General features: G+C 36.9%; 1 protein-coding gene across 6 annotated transcripts in view; it reads right to left on the bottom strand.

Moving 5' to 3' along the window:
• Positions 1-10,361, bottom strand: part of LOC145790917 (sugar transporter ERD6-like 5) — a 65,641-nt gene extending 55,280 nt beyond the window's left edge. For 2 of the 6 annotated variants that reach the window (XM_082870088.1, XM_082870090.1), the window contains exon 1: positions 10,118-10,361. In XM_082870088.1, the coding sequence (XP_082726214.1) occupies positions 10,118-10,282 (165 nt within the window). In that variant the 5' untranslated portion in view covers positions 10,283-10,361. The remainder of the gene's footprint in view (positions 1-10,117) is intronic. The other 4 variants (XM_082870089.1, XM_082870092.1, XM_082870086.1 and 1 more) reach the window with 4 other exon arrangements.
• Between the last annotated feature and the right edge of the window lie 6,911 nt (positions 10,362-17,272).

The raw sequence follows: 17,272 nt of genomic DNA, 5'->3' as shown, positions 1-17,272 counted from the left end.
TGATTTTTATATATCTAAATTAACCTTCTTCGTGTCTTAATGTATGTGTATTATTGCTCTCTTATTCTATAATTATTCATAAATCATTTATAATTGTATATATAACTACAATATATTTGAAACACACAAATGAGAGTGTAAACACCTAGTACATACAAAGAGAGAGGAAGAGTGTGTCTAAACTGAGCAATGACTTGAGAGGCAGCTCGAAGTGGCAAGCATACATATTTTTTATGCATTTTTCTTTTACACCTAGCACACTTCAAAGTGTATTAATTTTCAAATTTAAGTACATAAGCTTTGTTTGGCATCTATTAAAATAACACATGTTATTTTAACATATTATTTTATTTGAGTTATATCATTTTTTTATCAAATCAATTAAGTCTAAATTTATATTTCATATTTTTTCGTGAAAAATTAAAAATATATTAATTTTATACTTCCCAAACAACCCCTAAATTATTACGCCAAAGCCAGCGATGGCGTCTCAAGAAACCCTCTCTCAAGAAACTCTCTCTCTAAACAACGGTAACAGTGGCCAATCTATCGAGGAGGAGGATCACCTGGTGCGCAGCACCAAAAAGGTCAAGAGCTCTACAATTGTTGAGGGAGATCAACTGATGGAGGACATCGTGGCACCATCTGAGGCTATCCAAGCAACCCAAGAAGTGGAAATGCTCCCCACACCATCTGAGGTACCCCAGAAGAAATCTTTCAAGCAAGCTCTCACAGCAACTAAACATAATGAAAAGGCCTTCGACAATGATTTGGATCGGCTGTCCACTGATGATGAATTCCTCACCGATGAAGAGGACAACGAGGCCCTATCGGAAGATGAACAAGCGCAAGACCTAGCTCCCATAATTCCCAGAATCAAACTACCCCCACGGCTGGTGAAATTGATCCGCAAACCTTGGAAGGATTGCCTCATAGTCCGGCTTTTGGGGAAAACGGTGGGGTTCAAGTTTCTTGTCAACAAATTGAAGAAAATTTGGGGCTTACAAGGAGATTTTGAAGCCACAGATCTGGGGCTTGGTTTTTTTCTTGTGAAATTTGAAATGTTAGCTGACTGCAACAGAGTTTATACTGAAGGGCCATGGATAATCATGGATCATTACTTAACTGTTCGTAGGTGGGAACACGATTTTAAGCCTTCGGAAGCTAAAGAAGTTGCTACAGCCCTTTGGGTTAGATTCCCACAACTACCCATTGAATATTACAATGAAAAAGTCCTCTATCATATCGCCAAGGTGATTGGAAAGCCGCTTAAAGTGGATCTAAATACAGCCATGTCTACCCGAGGTCGGTATGCCAGGGTATGTGTTGAAGTTGATCTTACAAAGTGTAGAAATTTAATGTATAAAGAAAAATAGAGAATTGTATAGATATTGATTGTATTATTGATTGATTGAATGTTATATATTACAAATGGTGAGGGGCTCCTTATATAGGAGATGTAGTGGAGTAGGTGGTGGTAGGTGTAGTAGGTGGAGTAGGTGATGGTAGGTTTTAACAGCCCCCGCAAACTCAAGGGGGATAGGAACTAACCAACTTGAGTTTGGAGAGAGTAACAAAACAAGAAAATAATCTGAAAAATAAAAAATGGATAGGAGACACTGTATGGTCGTGTCAGACCGTTGTAGAAGACTGTATGGTTATGGCAGACCGATGTAGAAGACACTGGCTCGTGTTGGACCGATGTAGAAGACAGTTTATGGGGTCATGTCGGACCGTTGTAGCAGACAATGTTGTGACAGTTGTTGTGACAGTTTACGGAGTCTTGCTGGACCCTTGTAGAAACTAACCGGAATCAATGTCGGGACAGTTTACAGAGTCTTGTCGGACCCATGAAGGAGCTAACCGGAATCAATGTCGGGATAGTTTACAGAGTCTTGTCGGACCCATGAAGGAGCTAACCGGAATCAATGTCAGGACAGTTTACAGAGTCTTGTCGGACCCATGAAGGAACTAACCAGAATCAATGTCGGGACAGTTTATGGGGTGATGTCGGACCATTGTAAAAGTCGCACCTTCAAAAGGTGTGCCCAATCTGTCAAAAGGCGTGACATCAAAAGGCGTGCCCAATCCATAAAAAGGTGTGCCGGACATTATAGCGAGGCGCGTGACTACCTTGGCTTGCGCGCCCGTTTTGTCGTCTGTCGGCAAGTGGCGCGCGATGTGCGGATCGGCCCTGGCTATTTAAACCAAGGTTAAGGCAGAGGCTGTGCAAACCAGTCTGAAACCTCTGAACTCTCGGAGAGCTTGTCTCTAAGAGCTACAAATCTTGAAACACTCTGTAAATACTCTGGATCCAACCCTTCTCTGAAAAACTCTGCGTTTTCGGAGAGAGAAACTTTGTAATACTCTGTAGCCCAGAAAATGGCTTCGTCTTCCCGTGGTCTGCTCACTCTCTTTCCCGACCTCAACGAGTCAACAAGAGAGATAACTGGTGCGGTGGCCAGTGAACCTCAACCAAACACCGCTGGTTTTGCTCCGTTGAACTTTCCGATGCGGTCTGTGGAGCAAAAAATGGCAGTGCAAACGGATATTGAAGCCAATCAGTATACATTGAAGTCATGTGTGGAAACCATGACTGCGGTCACAAACTTGTCGCACCGGCTGCAGAGTAGGACAAATGAGGTGCAGCAGTTAAACTCCCAGCTGGCTCTGCTCCAACGCATGTATAAGGATGCGCGAGCAGAGATAAGTGTGCTAAAGGCGGAAAATAAGGAGCTGAAGCGGAAGGCCACCGTTATGTTCCGATTTGGAGGTCCGCCATATGCTGTAGTGGAGGAGCAGGGTGGAGTGATCGTGCCCAGTGGAGTAGGAAACACGGAAGCAACACCGTCAAGGGCCGCCCAGGACGGAGGCAAGAAGAAAAGACCGGCGGAATAGGCGAAGAAGTGAGGTCGGTGGGTGGCCGTCGGCAGAAAAGAAAACAAATCTTTTGGTATTGTGTTTTGATTTGTTGTTGTTGTTTTTTTTTTTTTTTGTGTAAAATTGTGATCGGGGTTGATCCTTGAGATGAATAAAATATGGTTTGGTGTGCAGTTCGTCTGCTTCCTTTTTTTTTTTTTTTTTTGCACAGAAATAATAATGGAAAAAAAGATGAAAAATAAAGTGAAAGAGAAATAAAAAAAGAAAGAAATAATAAGAATATATGTGAAATCAAAACGAGAGAGTGAGGGAAAAAGGAGATTGGTTCACTTGGGTTCTTGGCCCACGGTTTTGTGAAAACCTGCAATGGTTTGTTTTTTTTTTTTTTATTTATTTTTAATGAAAAAAATAAATAAATAAAATAAATAAATAAATAAAATAAAATAAAATAAAGAAAGTGGAGCAACGTGGGTGAGGTGCAAAAGGTGAAGATTGAGTGTACAAAAGTGGACATGGTGGGAGCTTGAGGTAATATATTATAATAAATATATATATATATATATTAAAAGAAAAGAAAGTTGAGTGGGGTTGGTGTTGGTGATGATAATGTTTTGTGTGGAGAATATTTGAGAATGGAAAAGTGTAAATAATAATAATTAGAAAAGTGAATTGGGTGGCCCGAGGAGGGTGCAAGTTAGTGCTCTAAGAAGAATAAGAAAATGAATTGGGCTGCCTTTTGATTATTTTGTTGTTTAATAAATAAACCATGGTTGGATTGCTTTGATTGAAGCCATTGATGAGATGATCTGGATCAGCTAGAAGATTGACGCACCGAACAAGCCACCACTTGGGCCCATTGTCTCAACCTCGTCTTCACCGTCTGAGGATTATCACCGGGATCGAATATGGAGTGGTTACCAGCGGAAGACGACGGCGAGTCACACTCGGACGCCGTCGTGGAGGACTTCGAATTCTCATAAAACTGCTTATTAACAGTGTAATAGAGCCCTAAAGCAGGCAAAGTATCGGACAACCGTTGATCGATCTCCGGCGATTCGAACCCGAACCCTTGGTCAATACTCCGCCGTCTGCGGCTGTCGTGGTTGCCCTTCCGCCTCAGCCACGCCTCGTCGCGGTAGGCGTCGAGAGACCACGATTTCTGTCATCACAACCTGTTTGTCTTTCCTCTCCATCTTCGAAGAAAAACTGAAAACTTTCAGTTTTGATCTTCGTTCATAGATGGCGACCGAGAAGGATGAGATGTTCCCTATTCATAAAATCCACGATAACCTCATGCCGGTCGTGGTATATCACATGTCCAAACTCAAAATCTCTGAGGCAGACAAAAGTGTACGCAAATTCATTGACTGGATCAACAACGATCTGGTTGATGTCAATGGCGCTCTTCGTAGGCTCAAGGAGACAGAGCTACTTCTCAACGTTCAGATGAAGGAGTTAGTCTGTGTCTTGAATGATATCTCCAAAACCAAGGCTGGCGTGGATTCCATGAGATTGGAGTCTGAACAGTCCATTGGACAGCGCCAATTGAAAAAAGAAGTCTCTAAACTGGAAGCTATATGTATTGATAGAGATGACAGCGGAATAGGATGAGGTCCGGCGGGCGGCTAAGGTGAGGTTGCCGCCCGCCGGTGAAGCGAAAATATTAGGTTCTAAACTTGCTCTGATACCATGTAGAAATTTAATGTATAAAGAAAAATAGAGAATTGTATAGATATTGATTGTATTATTGATTGATTGAATGTTATATATTACAAATGGTGAGGGGCTCCTTATATAGGAGATATAGTGGAGTAGGTGGTAGTAGGTGGTGGTAGGTGGTGGTAGGTGTAGTAGGTGGAGTAAGTGATGGTAGGTTTTAACACAAAGCCTCTTGTATCTAGATTTGCTATTGGTAAATATTCGTATATAATAGAATATGAACATCTTCATTACTTTTGTTTTGCATGTGGTAAGATTGGCCACCCTAAAGAATACTGCAGCCTTAAACCTATTCCACTACCGTCTCCGGTACACCAAGGAGGGGTCAACACCAGCAGCACAGCAGTGCCCTCTGAGCAACTCCCAACGGCTAATACATCAAGCCACAAAGTTGTCCACCACCCTGGTGATGAAGCATAGTTTGGCCCATGGATGACTATTAATCGAAGAACTCGCAAGCCCACTCCTACTAACCATAACTCGGGGCCCATAATGCACAAGAAGCCTAATAATAGATTCAGCCCTCTCACTACTAAGCCCAGTAAAGAGGGAACCTCTGTGTTAACTAAAGGTAAGGAGATCCAAGCACCTCAGCCCTTAAACCCCCACCAAGCCTCTTCCAGTATTAATCCCTTACACTCCAACTCTGAGATTGCAACTTATCCCAATCAGTCTACTCCTTCTGCTTTACACCATACTATCGCTAGCTCTGACTTACTCCTCCAGGATAGCCATGTGAAGAGTTCGACTACTACAGAACCTAGTCCTATGCTACAACCTGTCACTGGGTCAGACAACCTGATGCATGAGTTGGCCACCACTACCACAACCACCTCCTGTCCTCCTACTCCTTTAACACCACACCCCCATTCTCCCCTAGAAGATCAAAATCCCACCCCCTCTCTAGTAAACACTAAACATAAAAAGAAACCACCAGACCCTAAACATGAGCCACAACATCACCAACGAAGAAATGGAGGTATTGGAAGTTCAGTTGTCCGAATTGACACACAGTGCAGTGGGCTCATACCTCGAACCCGCGAGCGAAGCAATTCACCAAGTAAGCATCGTCTGGTGGATAGACGAAATCAGGCTAAATTTAGAGCCTAGATGGATGAGCGCAGCTGGTCGACCTCTTCAAGCGACGCAAATGACAGTCCTGAGGTCAACGGCTCTAAGCCAGACACTCGTGCGTGATATGGGTGGTCTAAGTCCCTCAAAACCGTTACCTCACCTCCCCAACTGTCCATCTATGAATATCATGCTATGGAACTACTGCGGAGCCGGCAACAAAACCTTCAGAAGGAACTTCAGGGAGATCACCAGAACTCATAGACCAGAGGTGGTAGCCCTTTTTGAAACCAAAGTCTTGTTCAGTTCTATGGGGCTATTTTTCAACAACCTGGGATACACTGCTTCTACAATTGTAGATCTCGTGGGTCGTGTGGGAGGAATTTGGCTTCTCTGGAATCCTACACGTCTCCGTTACTGCTCATGTAGCAAACCACCAAGTGATTCAAGCCACAGTCAAAAGGCAGGACTATGAAGATTGGGTGTTAGGCGTGGTTTATGCGAGCCCCAACATCAGACTCTGACACAACCTATGGCAGGACTTGGAAGACACAGCCAGCTCTATGACCAAGCCTTGGCTCATTGCTGGTGATTTTAATGATATCAGTAGCCACCATGAAAGGCGGAGCTTCACCCAAACTGCTCAACAGAATCGTAGTCGCAGATTCTTAGACCAAATAAACCGCTGTGCTCTCATGAATCTTGGTTGCTCAGGGCCCAAATTCACCTGGACTAACAACAGAAAAGGCCTCTCCAACACTATGGAACGCTTGGATCGCGCCCTGTGCAATGCTAAATGGAACACCCTCTTTCCAGAAGGCACAGTCCGTAACCTGCCTCGGACCTACTCTGATCATTCTCCTCTCATTGTCTACACAGAAGGTATTTCTAAACTATCTCCTTGTAATCGTCCTTTTCGTTTTGAGGCAGCTTGGCTTTCACACCCCCAGTACAGAGAAGTGGTTTCTTCCTCGTGGAATCATAATCATTCTTTAAGTAATAATCTTTTGCATGTTGCTGATGATTGCCTTCATTGGAATAAGAAAATTTTTGGTAATATTTTTAAAAGGAAAAAGGCATCTCCTTTCTCACATTGAAGGAATTCAAAAAGCTCTTGCTAACCATTTCTCCCACAACCTGTTTTTACTTGAAAAAGACTTAATTAGTCAGTATAATAAAACCCTCTTGCAAGAGGAGGTCCTTTGGTTTCAAAAATCTAGGGTTAATTGGATTACTCAAGGTGAAAGTAACACCAGATATTTTCATGTGTCTACCATTTCTAAAAGGAAGAGGCTAAAAATTGATTCCCTACGGTCTGACACTGGGACCTGGATAATGGAAGCCCAAGCTGTCCAAGCTCGCATTAAAGCCTATTTTATAGATATGTTCCAAGCTACACCTGTTGCCAATCTTAGTCACTGGAACAATATTGCACCCCACACCATTTTGCCTGAAGAGAACCATAGGCTCTCTAAGGTCTTAACTAGTCATGAGATTTGGGAAGCCACTAAGCATATTAATGCTTTCAAAGCTCCTGGCAGAGATGGCTTCCAAGCCTTATTTTATCATAAATTTTGGGATATTATTGGTCAGAATGTTTGTGCCTTCGTTAAAAATTGTTACATTGAAAAGACTATACCCTCTGAAATCAATAAAACCCTCATTGCCCTTATTCCTAAGACTGATAACCCTGAAACTATTAAACAATTTCACCCCTTTAGCCTGTGTAATGTGTCTTACAAAATCATCACTAAAATCCTTGTTAATCGAATCAGACCCCTTCTTCATAATCTTATCAGTCCTAGCCAAAGCAGTTTTCTTCCTGGTCGCATTACTCATGATAACATCATTATAACCCAAGAGATAATCCATACCCTACACCATAGAAAAGGAAAACTGGGTGGCCTTATCCTTAAATTAGATCTTGAAAAAGCCTATGATAAGATTTCTTGGGCCTTTCTCCATGATACCCTTTATGAATTTAATTTGAATCATCACTGGATTGACCTTATTATGTCCTGTGTTTCTTCCGTTAGATTTTCTTTGTTATGGAATGGGGAAACCATGGATGAATTTACACCTGGCCGAGGCTTGAGACAGGGTGACCCTTTATCCCCCTACCTTTTCGTTCTCTGTATGGAACGCTTGTCCAATATGATTCATTGCAAAGTGGAGAAAAAGCAGTGGAAGGATCTTAAAGCAGCTAGAGAGGGCCCAACTATATCTCATCTTTTCTTCACGGATGACCTCCTCCTTTTTGCTCAAGCTGACCAGGCCAATTGTGAGACCATTATGAATACCATCAATGAATTCAGCCTCATATCTGGCCAGCAACTCAGTTTACATAAATCTAAAATGTTCATTTTTCCAAATGTGGACAGCAGAAAGGCTAAAGATCTGAGTCAGTTTTGTCGAATCGGCCTTACAAAAAATTTGGGCAAATATCTAGGAGTGCCCCTTCTCCATAGTAGAGTTCAAAAGGGTATGTATAATGATATTTTGGAGAAATTTCAAAAAAAACTCTCCACCTGGAAAGCCAATACCCTTTCCCTAGCTGGTCGGACTACTCTTATCCAATCAGTAACCTCAGCCATACCTTCTTATACCATGCAAACCAATAAATTCCCTCAGAGTGTATGTAATCAACTTGACAAACTCAACAAAAATTTCCTTTGGGGAGACCAAGTAACTAAGAAGAGAATCCATCTTGTTAACTGGAGACAAGTTTGCAGGAGTAAACAAGAGGGAGGCCTTGGCATCAAAAGAGCTGAGGACCAAAATCTAGCCCTTCTAACTAAGCTTGGTTGGAAATTAATAAGTGACAAGGAGTCTATCTGGTCTGTTGTCCTCCGAGGCAAGTATCTCCAAAAAGTTTCTTTGATGGATTGGCCTAGTAACAGATTGGCTTCTCATACTTGGAGAAGCATCGTCAAAACTAGGGACATTCTTAAAAAAGGTGTGAAGTGGTCGGTTGGTAACGGCAAGAATATATCCTTCTGGAATGATTGGTGGTATGGTGAGGCCACTATTGCTTCCCAATGCCCAGGTGATCATACATCTACCCATTTGAAAGTTGCTGATGTTATTAATGAAGATAGGTCCTGGAACATTGATACAGTTCCTGAGCTCATCCCACAATCTATCCTGCTTGACATATCGCAAATCCATCTGCCCCAATTTGTTGAAGTTCCAAATAACCCCCACTGGAAAGGAGCTCCTACTGGTAACTTTACTGTAAGTGCAGCCTATGACCTCTTAACACAGATGAAACATGATAGTGAGCATGTTAACTGGCAGTGGATCTGGAAACAAAAACTCCCACAAAAACTAAAGGGTTTTTGCTGGCTGCTCTTTCATGAGAGACTGTTGTCCAACCATCATAGAAAATCTAGAGGCCTGACAATGGAAGAAAGTTGTCCCAGGTGCAATTCAACTCAAGAAGACCTATGCCATATTTTTAAGGATTGCCCTAAAGCTAAGGAGGTTTGGCTAGCCATTAGAGACCATAGATGGCTTCAGACCAGTGAACATTAACCATGGAATCTGTGGCTCCAAACTAACCTGAAATGCAAGGAGAGAACAATTTACCAAATCCCTTGGGGTATGGTATTTTTATACACTATGTGGAAAATCTGGAAAGATAGAAACAATTTCATTTTCAGGCATGAAGACTGCACTGTGTATGAAGCTACTCGATATATTCAGCAACAAGCCATTGAAACTTATGAAGCTTTCCACTCTGATCACCTTACAGGTCAGTTTTTACACCATAAAACTAACTGGAATTTGCCTTTTGCAGGTACAATTAAACTTAACTCTGATGGATGCTCCAAGGGCAACCCTGGACCAGCTGGTTATGGAGGTCTATTCAGGGATGAGAGAGGAGCTTGGGTTCATGGCTATCATGGAAGACTGGAGGAAGCCACCAGTTTGGAAGCAGAACCTTGGGGAGTGTATAGGGGCCTCACTATCATCCTTGAGAAAGGAATGAGAGACATTGTTATTGAGACTGATTCTGTACAAATGGTCAAACTCCTTCATGAAGACTCTAGCCCAACTTTCCAGCATAGGGTCCTCCTTGAGGATTCTAAGTTCCTGCTGCAGAGGTGCAAATGCAACCATCCAACACATCCTCAGAGATGGAAACAAAGCTGCTGATGGTTTGGCTAATTTAGGGGTGACTCACCTAGAACCTTTTGTTTTTTTGAATGACCCACCTAGTGAGATTGCTAATCTGCTTGTTGAAGATATTCTAGGAACATCATCTGTGTATTCAAGGCTTCATGCCTTTTCTCTTTGTTCTCTAATTTCCTTTGAATCGAAAAAAGAAAAAAGAAAAAAAAAACCCTAAATTGACAAAAAAAAAATAGATATAAAATTAAAAATCTATCATGTTGATATTATGATATATATTGTGTGTATAAAACTATATTTGTGCAATACTTACAGCACAACCATAGGCAAATAAGCCGCTGACGGCAACAAAGGTTCCGAGGAAGAGCACCGCCGTCGTGGAGGAAGAAGAACCACCAAAGTCGCCGCTGCCACTAATTTCAGCCATTTCTTCACCAAGAAGAAGAGACCTTGTTGTTGTTGTTCCTTCTTCTTCCATGGTTTCTCTCTCTCTCTACTATTCTCCTCCAAAAAGAGAATGCAGAAAATGAGGAAGAAGATGACAGAAGAGATAGAGGGGAGAGATATTTATTTGTTTGAGTAATTTTACAAATAGAATAATAATAATTTAAAAAATAATATAGATGTCTTACTTTTTAAACTCAATTATCAATCAATCATATTTTCTTGACCCATTATTAGATCTCTCGATTATTTTCTTGACACATCACTAAATTTAGAAAATAAGTCTAATTTTTGAATCTGATAATAATTAAAGAATATTTGATCATTTTTTAATTGAAAAATATTTTATTATCAACTAATAGCTTACATGATCTATTTATTATATTTTGGCCCCTTTAGACAAAGAGGTTAAAAGTAACTTTTTGACATTTAAGCTCCGTTTGGTGGAGCTTTTAAAATATAATTTCACACTCACTTTTAAAAACTCTTTCCAAGGTAGAAAAATTTGAGTTAACCAGTCGTCCACCGGTAGACCAAAATAATGTTCGGTTTTTTTTTTTTCACCTGTTATTTTTATATTACCAAAAAAATATATTAATGATTTTTTTTTAAAATTTTATGAACTTTGAATAAAATTTTGAATTGTGTGGTTATGAATTGTAAATTTTTTTATCAAATATCATATATCATATCACTCAATTCAAATTTAATTTAAAACTCCTTTCAAAACTTTTTTTAAATTCATAACCAAACAAAATTTTCACACTCAAATCATAATTTCAAAACTCACAAACTCAAAATACAATTCTATTATCAAATCATAATTCTAAAATTCTACCAAGCACTAACTTTTTTTGGGTCACATCACCTATCTATTTATTTACATATTTTTTTTAAAAAAAATTAAAAACAAAAAACTAACTTTTAACCTAATTTACAAAACAACCATTTATTATATAAACGTTTGAATTGAATGGTCGATACTTACATCATGATTTAGAATAAATTACAGTTTCTCCCTTTATATTTGGTCATTTATCTATTTTTGTACTTAAAATTTATTTTTAATCATTCATATTTTAAGTTTTTTTCAATTTACTCCAAAAATTAATTTTTATTCAAAATTAAATAAAAAATGACACAATAAGAGTCACGTGACATAAAAATATTTATTACATATAACTCATACCTTTGACATAAACTTAAATTTTAATATAATAATATATATTTTTTGTCATGTGACTGTTAGTGTGTTATTTTCTGTTTAATTTTTAATGGAAATTAAATTTAAAAATAAAGTGAGAAAAAATTGAAACATGAAGGATTAAAATGAAAAATAAATAAATTTTAAAAACTAAAATAGAAAAATGGCCAAATATTAAAAAAAAAAAAGTAAAATGTAATTTACCCATAATTTTTAATTGTAAAATGCATGTCACCATGAGTCAAAAATTGCAAAAATACTTTTGCAACATCATAATGGTCTTAAATTCTACATACATTACAACATACAAAAAAATTTGTTTATCCTAAGAGTGACAATTTTGTTGCAAAAAATATTTGGGATTAATTTATGTCATTGCAATAATAGGTTGACTTGAAAAGTTAGGGAAAAAAAGGCTTCTAACAATAAAATTTTGAAAATATTACTAATTAATACATTTTTAAGAACAAAATAATTTGCTTTATTTTTTGATACAAAAATTTTGGTTCAAAAAATAATAATAATTTATTTATAAATGTCTAATATTGACGCTAAAAATACAATAATATTACTTTTGGCAATAAAAATATGTCATCCCCTAGAAAGTAATTTTGTCCATAAATTTTTATATCTAAAACCTTAATTTGTTATATTGATAAAAAAAAATGAAAAAAACTTCTGCTTGAAATCTTTAAAAATTAATTACTAATTAACGGTAAAATTTATAACTTCATACCTTAATTTATAAATAATTTTTAAGATAGACACTGACAAGTGAATTCCCCTAAGAAAAAATCTCTAGTAATACTATTTTCCAACATTAGTTAGGAGGCACTAAGAAGAGAAAAAAAAAAATCATGAAGTAACGCTATATAAATAATATATATATATATATATAACTTCGTATAGAATTATGTGTTTAATTTATATCTATTTATAAGACATCAAAAAAATTATCATTATAGTTCATAGTAATAAAAATATCATTGTCATATATTTTTAGTTTTTTATAAAATAAAAAATAAATAAATAATTCATTATGTTTAATATTTTCCCAACATATTGGCCCTGTTTGGTAGGACTTATTTCCAGCTTATTTCAGCTTTTAGCTTAATTTAAGCTATTTTGATGTGTTTGGTTCAGCTTAACAATACAGCTTATAACTTTTTGTAAGTCAAAAATCAACTTATTCTTTGAGTGGAGGAGGAGAAACTTAATTTATAAGTCAAAAATCAACTTATATTCACAATTATAAGTTATAAATTGTTAAATTATAAAGTATAATTACTTTTTTATAATTCTACCAAACGGAGCATTGTAGTGGATAGGTAATTTTGGCTGCCATTCAAATTCACATGTAGTAGGGGTGAGCAGCGGATATACCGATCCGCCAAAACCGACCGAACAGAACCGATCCGCCACATTTTGGACGGATGCGTGATGATGAGCGGACGGTTGCGGATTGATTTTCTCCAATCCGCCAATTTGGCGGACGGATGGCGGATTTAAGATTTTTTAGCCGCAACCGAACCGCCAAACCGCCAAATCGCGAGCACCTGTAGTAATTTATAAGATTTTGTATTTTCAATTTGTTTAAATATTATGTTTGTATTTTCAATTGAAAAAGAATTTAAATATTCTGTTGAAAAAAAGTTTTCAACTTGAATATATTTTTGAATTGAAAAAAATAAACGTATTATTCATCTATATTTTTTAGTTTTTAAATCTAACTCTAAAAATAATAAATAAAAAATATGATATATGCTGGTTGGTTTTTGTTTTCAAAAACATATGTAGATGTAACAATATAGAGACATTCAATCTCTACTACTGCTCTGGTTATGGTTTTGGTGGTTTGAATTGTTATTATATTTTAAGAATCACAGATTGTAATACTTTATAGGCATGAATCATGCTGTGATTGTAATATGTGGATGAAGCATACAGTGATCGTGATATTCTAAAGTTTCAAACTTTCTTTCTTTGGATAAGGCATACAGTGATTGTAATACTTTTTTAAGTCATTGACTGTAATACTTTTTTTTTTCTTTTTTTTTTTTAAGGAAGTGCACAAGTTGAATTATGTTGAAAATTTATAAAATTTTAAACCGCCAAACCGATTCGCATCCATCCGCCAAACCGCCAATCCGCTCAATCCACATCCGCCTGATTGACGGACGGATGCGGATTGATTTTCTTCAATCCGCCAATCTGGCGGACGGATGACGAATTGGAGGTTTCGTGGCCGCAACCAACCCGCGCCCACCCGTAACATGTAGAGTCAACAATTTTGATTTGTATCAATCATTATTTTCTTTCCTTTTTCTCACCTTACTTTCGTTGTTTCTTTTCTTTTCTTCCTTTTTTTTTTTCAGCAGATGGGCAACAAATTAAAGCGTTGTCAAGTACAAAAACATGAAAGGTATGCTGTATTGGTTTTTGTTTGGATAGAAAATAATTTTCATATTTTTTTTACGATTGGTATATTAAAAATAAAACTAATAGAAAATATTCTTCATGATTAATAAAAAATAATTATATTTGGACAGAAAATATTAATTTTAAAAGATAAAAAACATTTAAGATATTTTTATAAGCAAAAAAAAAAAGAATTTTATTAATTTACATTTAAAGTCTTAAAATACCATCATACTTGCTAGCTTTTAGAAATGGTTTGAAATTTTGGGTAAAATCTGAATTTTTTCTTAAGTTTGGTCTATTTTTTAAGTCGGTCCCGTGCGTCGATTTTAGCGGGTCAAAGTGGTAACGCGTTCCATGCCGCATTGAGATTTACGTGGTATATATGCTTGCTCAAAACCATTACCGAGTGAATGGAAAATTGAAGCCAAAGTATGATCAATGGAAATGGAGTTTTGGTGGAAAATCCTTAAAGGTTTGAACAAGGCTTGTCCCACATTGATTTGGTGGGAAGTTTTGAATGGATTTATAAGGCTTAGGATTGGAACTTGGGGTGTATTCCAAGGGGTACCCAAGTTTTGTAGAGAGAGAGGTTATGGGCAAAATAGGCTTGACCTATTAGATCCAAAAATCACCACACACGGGCGCACCACCGTCGTTCGTCCGATCGATCAGGCGGGCTGGGCTTGGCTTGGCTTGGGCGCGAGTGCGTGGTGTTGGGTTGGGCTTATCCTATCTTTTTGGACCAAAAACATTTGAATTTAATTTTATTTTTTGAAAAAATAAAATCCATAATTCAAATTAATTCCGGAAATAAACTTGTCCAATTTTTCTGTACATCCAAACAGGTCCTTTCCATTTTTAGCTGTTTGAATTTTGAACCCAACAAATTTAAATCTGTTTAATTCAAAACCAAACAGGTTTCATACCTGTTCAAAACAGGTTAGCACCCGTTTAATTCAAAATCAATAGTCACTACTACATCTATAAATAGGCAGCCCTCATTTGATGAATTCATTTACTGATTTCATTCTTAATTATTCTGCAAGCATTCTCTTCATATTGCTGCATTCTTTTCTTCTAAGAGAGAGTATAAACACTTTGTGTGTTCGTTGAACAAATAATTTATAGTGCTACATTTATTTGTTATTAATCATCTCATCCTGGGAGATAGACGTCCATATTCTGAAAGTACCGTGGAGAGGACGAATCTGTCTTAAGGAGACAGTGTCGAACATTGGACTTGATCAGAATAATACTCAAGATATTAATCAAGTAAGTTATTTATTTATTTTCTGTTTTATTATTATTTATTCAAATCAGATTTTAATTTTGTTTTGGTAACAAAATAAAATCTGTTTTTATTTATTTAATTCTATTTCTAGTTTGATTTTTGTAATCAAACATTTTTCTCTCATTTCCTTTATTTCTTTTGTTTTCTGTTTGTTGTTAAGTAAAACAAACAGAATTAATCTATTTAAATACAGTGAAGATTGTCCAACAATCTTAAAACAGACTCCTTTTGGGATCTTCATTGTATATAATTTTCTATAATTTCATAAAGACATATTCCGGTTAGAAAAATAAATAGTGGTTTATGTTATTTGACAGATAGTAGTAATATACTGTCTATTTTATTTGACAACTAGTAATAATATACTGGTGTTATTACCTATTGCAGAATATTAATTTGTGTTGCAGAAAATTATTGTGGTATTTTATTTTTCTAGTTTTAATAACAAGAAAAATAAAATTATTTTGTGTTATAATTTATTTTCTGGTTTTAGTAACTAGAAAATTAATTTGTGTTTTAATTTTGTTGATTTTTGTAATCAGAGATTATGGCTACTGTTACTGAAACTACAACTGGAAGTGGTACTCCGATTGTTGCACCAACACCGGTCCCTATCCAGAACCATGTTCCAGTACCAATCAATCATGGAGAAAAACCGAAAAAAATTAACGGTACTGAGTTTAAGAGATGGCAACAAAAGATGTTGTTCTATCTTACAACTCTTAATTTGGTCCGATTTCTCCATGAAGAGGCTCCAGTACTTAAAGAGGGTAAAAGTGATCAGCAAGTGTGTTGCCGCTGTAGATGCTTGGAAACATTCAGATTTCCTATGCATAAACTACATCCTCAATGGCCTTGACAATATGTTGTATAATGTTTATGGTCCTTTGAAGTCAGCAAAAGAATTGTGGGATTCTTTGAAGAAGAAATACAAGACAGAGGATGCTGGCACGAAGAAATTTGTTGTTGGTAAATTTCTGGACTTTGTTATGGTAGACTCCCAAACGGTAATTTCTCAAGTTCAAAATTTTCAAATAATTTTGCATGATATTCATTCAGAAGGTATGTCTCATAGCGAGTATTTCCAAGTCGCTGCTTTAGTGGAAAAGTTACCACCGGCTTGGAAAGATTTCAAAAATTATTTAAAACATAAACGCAAAGAGATGACCATGGATGAACTTATTGTAAGATTGAGAATTGAGGAAGATAACTGTAAGGCTAAAAAGAGGAATGGGAAAAATCTCATTGACTCCAAGGCTAATGTGGTTGAACAAATTCATAAACCACATAACAAAAAGAGGAAGTTTACTGGAGATGGTCCTAAACAAGGCGACAACAATGGCAACAAGAAGTTCAAAGGAAAATGCTATAACTGTGGCAAGACTGGACATCGAGCTTCTAATTGCCGCCGCCGCCCTAAGAAGGATCGTGAAAGTACAAGCAAAATGACCACCAATTAGGCAAATGTGACAGAATTAGATTACATTTCTGACGGGATGAATGACATCAACCTCTCTGCTGTGGTGTCTGAGGCTAATTTGGTTGAAAATCCCAATGAATGGTGGGTTGACACTGGGACAACTCGTCATATTTGTGTGGACAAGATGGTGTTCACTACCTACAATGAGGCTGCAAATGGTGAACAACTTTTCATGGAAAATTCTTATACTTCTACTGTGGCTGGACAAGGAAAAGTGATCTTGAAGATGAAATCAGGGAAAGAACTAACCCTCAACAACGTACTGCATGTACCTAACATCCAGAAGAATTTAGTTTCTGGTTCTTTGTTAAGTAAAAATGGTTTTAGGCTTGTTTTTTAGTTTGATAAATTTGTATTAACAAAGAGTAGTATGTTTGTTGGTAAGGGATACATGAGTGATGGTCTCTTTAAAATGAATGTAATGACAGTTGTACCCAAAGTTGCTATGAATAAGAATAACACATCTTTTGCTTGTATTCTTGAGTTGAATGCATGGCATAATAGATTAGGACATGTGAATTTTGATGCTTTGCGTAGATTAATTGGTTTAGATTATATACCAAAGTTTGAAATTAATCCTAATCATAAATGTGAAATTTGTATAGAAGCAAAACTAACTAAGGCTCCA

Source organism: Camellia sinensis, chromosome 5 (genome assembly GCF_055761805.1).
Source record: "Camellia sinensis isolate YWXY chromosome 5, ASM5576180v1, whole genome shotgun sequence".
NCBI classification, from domain to species: domain Eukaryota; kingdom Viridiplantae; phylum Streptophyta; class Magnoliopsida; order Ericales; family Theaceae; genus Camellia; species Camellia sinensis.
The sequence above is the reverse complement of the archived record's forward strand: the minus strand, read 5'-3'. Positions and strand labels throughout refer to the sequence as shown.